Source organism: Mus caroli, chromosome 15 (assembly GCF_900094665.2).
Source record: "Mus caroli chromosome 15, CAROLI_EIJ_v1.1, whole genome shotgun sequence".
In the NCBI taxonomy this organism is placed as follows: domain Eukaryota; kingdom Metazoa; phylum Chordata; class Mammalia; order Rodentia; family Muridae; genus Mus; species Mus caroli.
In genome coordinates, this window is record NC_034584.1 from 7,730,478 (window position 1) to 7,736,077 (window position 5,600).

The 5,600-nt window shown below is 41.7% G+C and overlaps 1 protein-coding gene across 1 annotated transcript in view; it reads left to right on the forward strand.

Annotated features, from left to right (window-relative positions):
- The window catches only part of Adamts12 (ADAM metallopeptidase with thrombospondin type 1 motif 12), a 276,352-nt gene extending 272,394 nt beyond the window's left edge, over nt 1-3,958 (forward strand). The window contains exon 22 of the mRNA XM_029470142.1: nt 3,472-3,958. Within this exon, the coding sequence (XP_029326002.1) occupies nt 3,472-3,650 (179 nt within the window). The 3' untranslated portion in view covers nt 3,651-3,958. The remainder of the gene's footprint in view (nt 1-3,471) is intronic.
- Nucleotides 3,959-5,600: the final 1,642 nt, after the last annotated feature.

Below are 5,600 nucleotides of genomic sequence, written 5' to 3' on the forward strand. Positions count from 1 at the left end.
CCCTTCCCTTCCCTTCCCTTCCCTTCCCTTCCCTTCCCTTCTCTTCTCTTCTCTTCTCTTCTCTTCTCTTCTCTTCTCTTCTCTTCTCTTCTCAAAAGGACAACACTAGTCATGTTCCGTGAAGAACCTACTGTACTCCAGAATGCCTCTGTCTGAATTTGCATCATAATTACATCCACATTACCCTATTTCCTGATCCAACTACATTCAGCTGTGGTGAGGGTAGTACTTCAACTACTGGGCGCTTAAACTTCAGACTTAGGAGGCCTCCTAGAGACTCTTCATATCATCACAGACACTTCCGCACTAAGGTGCAATGCTAACCTTCAGGAGGAAAGGCCCACCCACCATTTGATTCAACAGGTGACAGACACAATTCTAGCCCAGGTTTGGAAGGCTGAGGCAGAAAGGATCTGTGAGAGCCAACATGGCTCAACACAGTACTGTGGAAAGGTAGGAGGCAAGCTCCAAGCTTTCACACTTTTTCTGTCTTCTTCCTTGCTTATAGCAACTCCAGAGACCTAACATAGTTATGGGAAAGAACATGTAGCAAGGAAGTCCTCAACATGCTTTTTTTTTCTGACTTAGTACAGTCGAGGACTTTCGAGGCTAAGAAATTTGGGGAGTTATATGACTTCTGGATTTTCATTGTGGATTCTGTCCTACAAACAGAAATATGGGTTGTTCTAAGCAGCAGCCCATTAATGTACAGCCCCACCCCGACATAAAATACCTGTGACTCTGGTGTGTATGTGGGAGATGAAGAACTTGAAGGAATATTTTACAGTAGTGGTACTCAGACAAATCATGGACTCTCTAGAACTTTAGAAAATGTAAACATTTTTTTCTATGCCATTTTGGAGAGACAGATTTTTAATAATAGGCTTAGGTCAGGGGGTGCTGAGAAAGGAAAGATTCAACAATAAAGATAAGTGGGGGAATTCCAAGATCATTATATATTCCTTGTGTTCCTTTTTCCTAAGTGCATTTCAAACTTACATACAAAATAGGATTCTCAACAGGCCCTCTAAGTCAACATGAGCAAAGCTCGTATGAACTCACAGACAGAAGCAGCAGGCACAGGGCCTGCAAGGGTCTGCAGCAGGTCTTTTGAATATGTATTTATGGCTTCTAGTTTAGTATTTCTTTGAGATTCCTGAGTGAACCAGTGGCTCTCTGATGCTTGTTTTTTCTCTTAGGCTCTTTTCCTTCTGTTGTTTTTTTACTGTCCAACTTTGATATGATAGTTTTTGTTTCATCTTATTATATTTTATTGTGTTATATTTTACAAAAAAAAAAAATTGGATGCACAAAGCTAGCAGAGACAGCTATTTTTCCCCAGAAACAATGGGTGCAGTCAGCAAAATAATTTCTAAGGAAATAAAAAGCATCGTGTGCCTCTATAATCAAAAGGTAAAAAACAGAGCGGCAAAGAGTACAGGCTCAGAATCAAGAAGACATTAATTTCTAGTTGCCGAATCTTCTATCTACACAGGACAATGTGTGGACACAGTCTATTATTTGTTGGTGGAAACATTTTTCTTAAGGGCTATTATTGATATATTAAAGTTCCCTGTTGAAAAAGAATGTAAAGAAAGAGAGAAAGAGAGAGGAGTAGAGGAGGTGAGGGGGGAGGAAGGGAGGAAGGGAGGAGTGAAGTAGCCAGGGCCTCCAGAGGCACCCAAGCAAAGTCTGAGATAATTTCACTTTCTTAAAGGAAAAAAAAATGTGTGGTTTGGGCCTCACTGATTTTTTTTTCCCCAGAAATGAATTCCTTCTAGAACTAGTACTACTGTTAGTATATGGACCAATGTGTTTGGAAAGTCACCTGGAGAAGTGTGTGTGTAAAAGTTGGGATTGGTGACATGTGTCTATATCTTTAGCACTGGGAGGCTATTTGTAAGTTCAAGACCAGTAAAGCTTGCCTAAAGAAAAGGAGAAAGACAACATAACTGTATATACGAATGGCCTTTTATATAATCTCTTCAAATTTTCTGAGTATGTGAGGAAAACCAGAAAATAAAGTGGAGTCTTTGGAGCTCTAGAAAAGGAGTTAGAATCGAGGCAGTAGATGCAGAGGGACAATGGGGACAGATCATGTCTCATGTCTTAACCTACATAGCTTTAGATGGAAGAGAAGGCACTGTATATTTGTATCCCCGTCTCTACAGAGCAGGGCTCGAGAAGCATGAATTAGCTGGCTGACTGCTGGGTGCTTTCCCCAGCGAAGGGTAGCCTTTAGACTTTTTAAAGCAACAGTTTTACTAATTCTTTGAAATTTTCATATGATGTACTTTGGACATTTTTTTTACCCTCTCTCTCTCAACCCCTCCCTCCTCAACATCTCCCTTTTCCCTAACTTAAGTCTGAATCCTCTTTTAATCTTCACTGTTGGGTCCAATTTGTGTTGCCCAACCACCACTGCTGGGGCATCCAAAGGCAAAACTTGGAGTTCCTGGAAGAGAAGAGCAGAGAGACACACAGACTCTCTAGGTTACTTTTACTGAAAAAAAAAAGAGAGAATAATTTTGTTTTCTAGTTTAGTGTATTTAAAGGGTAGAGCAGCGGTTACTGGCACTGCCAGGCTTTATCTACAGCATTAGAGACCATACAGGCTCAGAGCTATCACACTTTCCCCCAAAAGCCACACCTGCAAGCAGTTTTCTTCTGACTGTCATATCAACCAGCAGTTTTCCATAAAAATGTGTGTGTGTGTGTGTGACAAGTTGTCCTTGAATTTAACTTTGCCCTTGATGAAAGTTTCAGAACCCCACCATCTATCAACATCCAACTAGTCTTGGGAGTGGGAGCCTAACCTAGCATTTGGCCAAACCATGAGGCATCACATCACTAAAGACACGTGACTCTTCCAAGAGCTATTGAAGTCAATAGCTCCTCAGTTCATGCTGAGATTTCATGTCCTTTTCCTGTCTATACTCCGAGGGATCTTTCTGGCTTGAGCTTGCACAGGGTTTGTACATGCTGTTACGATGCTGTGAATTCAATGTGCAATTGCACTGTTGTGTCTAGAAACCAGTTTACTTCGTGTTTTCCACCTCCTCTGACTCTTATAATCTGTCTTCTGCCTCTTCCCCAAGTATCCCTGAGCCTCATGGGAAGGACTGTGAAATGCATGACTGTGTTGAGGACTGAGCACTCTGCAGCCTCTCATTCTCTGTGTGATGACCAGTTGAGGGTCTGTGTTGACTGCTATGGTGGATTTCTTTCTTTTTTTAATTAGATATTTTCTTTATTTACATTTCAAATGTTATCCCCTTTCCTAGTTTCCCCTCCAAAAAATCCCCTATCCTCTCCTCCCTTCCCCTGCTCCCCAACCCACCCACTCCCAGTCCTGGCCCTGGCATTCCCCTACACTGGAGCATAGAACCTTCACAAGACCTAGGGCCTCTCCTCCCATTGATGACCAACTAGGCCAATGGATTTATTTCTTATTGTTCTCTTCTCCCACAGATTTAACTTGCATGAAGGACAGACTTTCAATCAGCTTCTGCCAGACACTGAAATCCATGAGGAAGTGCTCTGTGCCATCAGTGCGAGCCCAGTGCTGTCTCTCGTGTCCACAGGCGCCCAGCATCCACACCCAGAGGCAAAGAAAACAGCAGCTGCTCCAAAATCATGACACGCTCTAGGTTCATGGGCCTCTACAGCCTGATACCCAAGAACATGGTCCAGACAGTCACTTCACTAATATTTTACTTTACACACTCTAGGTTCAACTTTGGGTCATAACAAAACAAAATGCAATGTGTGTGTCCAGCCACAAAATGTTCCTCACAGAAAGCTCGGGGCTGGCTGGTCCCTGATAGGAAGACAAACTATTTGAGAGAATGCTGCAGCAGTTGAGATGAGTTCCTGGGGAAAGTGCCAGATTATGCAAGTCTGTGAAAATATGTCTTTTCCCCTTTAAAGATACAAGTACAGACCAGATTTTATTTTTCCAAACTACCTCAAGAGTACCAAGAACTAGAGCCACAATTACCCAGGAAATAGATAATCTTTCAAATTTGTCTTCATGAGTATATCCTCTTTGGGTGCTTTGGGTAGCCACTGTTTAGAAGTCATGTGGCAATTTTCAGGAACATCTATCCATAGTCAATAAGGACAGGAAAAGGTTGCTATCTATGGTGCTCCGTCTTCTCTCCATCCCTGTAGGACTTCACAACTGGAAACCTAGACTCTTGGGACAAACCATGGAGATTTGAGATTAAGGAGACACGAGCATCAGATGAAGCCTAGGGGGATTAGATTGGCGGTCAAGAAGTCATTTTTCACTTAATTTCAGTTTCTATTAAAAATCCTAAAAACACGAAGGAACAGAAACCAACTTCTCACAAGCATAAGAAAGAAAATGAGTGGTCCTTGTTCCTCAAACTTTCCTGGCTTTATCAGCTGGTCACAGAACAAATGTGTGTTCCTGTCTGCCAGACTTTCTCCTGCCCTGTCCTTATTGGGGTCATGACCTCAGGTCCTGCTGTCATCCCTGTGCAGGAAGAGTATACACAAAAACTGCTACAACTAGGGCTATAGCTGATTCCAGACCCTGTTTCTCTCCTGAGAGAAAAAGTGAAGTTCCAGGTTAAACCACTTTTCAAAATCAGGTAAATTGTACTAAGTCTAGGAATTTAGTAGAAATGTATAGTTTAGAAGGAAAAAGTTCTAAAAAGTGGGCAGGATTACCTATTTAGTGTATCCATTGGTGACTTTTAAAAGTGTTTTGCCACTAGAGGTATAGAGCTAGGGTTGAATGCATATTTAGCATAGTTGTGCAAGGCTGTAACTTTGGTCTCTAGTAACACTCATGCATACGTATACACATACACAGAGAATCAAAAACAGAGGCTAACTTACATTGTGGAAAGCAAGCAAGTCAAGAGGGTCCCAGACACTGAAATGGAAATTAACATGCTTATTTTAGACACACACACACACACACACACACAAACTGAAGTCAGAGTAGGCTGTGAGCACAAAATCAGAGCAAAATTCCAGGTTAGCCTATAAACGAACCTAGAGTGAAAGGAGAGATGCAAGCCCTGGGAAAAGACCCCAGAACCAGCTCTTGATAAGATAGGAGGCAATGTATGCCTTCAGTGATAGATCACATAGCTTTAGGCTTATGCACCAATATACATCATCTTCCTACAGTACTCCACAGCTCCCTGTAGTTCTCTATCCATTCAGCAGAATGGTGCTATTGAACTTGGTGCTAATACCTAGAAGGTGGCAGAGCTAGCAGAAATGTTAACAAATAGTCATGTGAATGTCTGAGTGTCTACAAACTTCCAGATAGACATACGTTTTGTGTGATGGTGTTGCTAGCCAATGCCAGTCTTAATTTGTCCTGAGACCATGAACATAACAGTATATAGTTTGTGCTTTTAAACTCTTTCAAGCCACTAGCATGTATTGTTCTGATCGATTCCTGTGGAAATAAAACACTGGTATATGGATATAATTCAAGGTATACCAGAAATCAGAGAAAATACACATTTACTGAAGCCAGGGAATTTATGTGTAGTTAGGCCCACATTCTTGATTTCTGTCTTTACGTAAGAACATTGCTGGCCAATGACAATCTC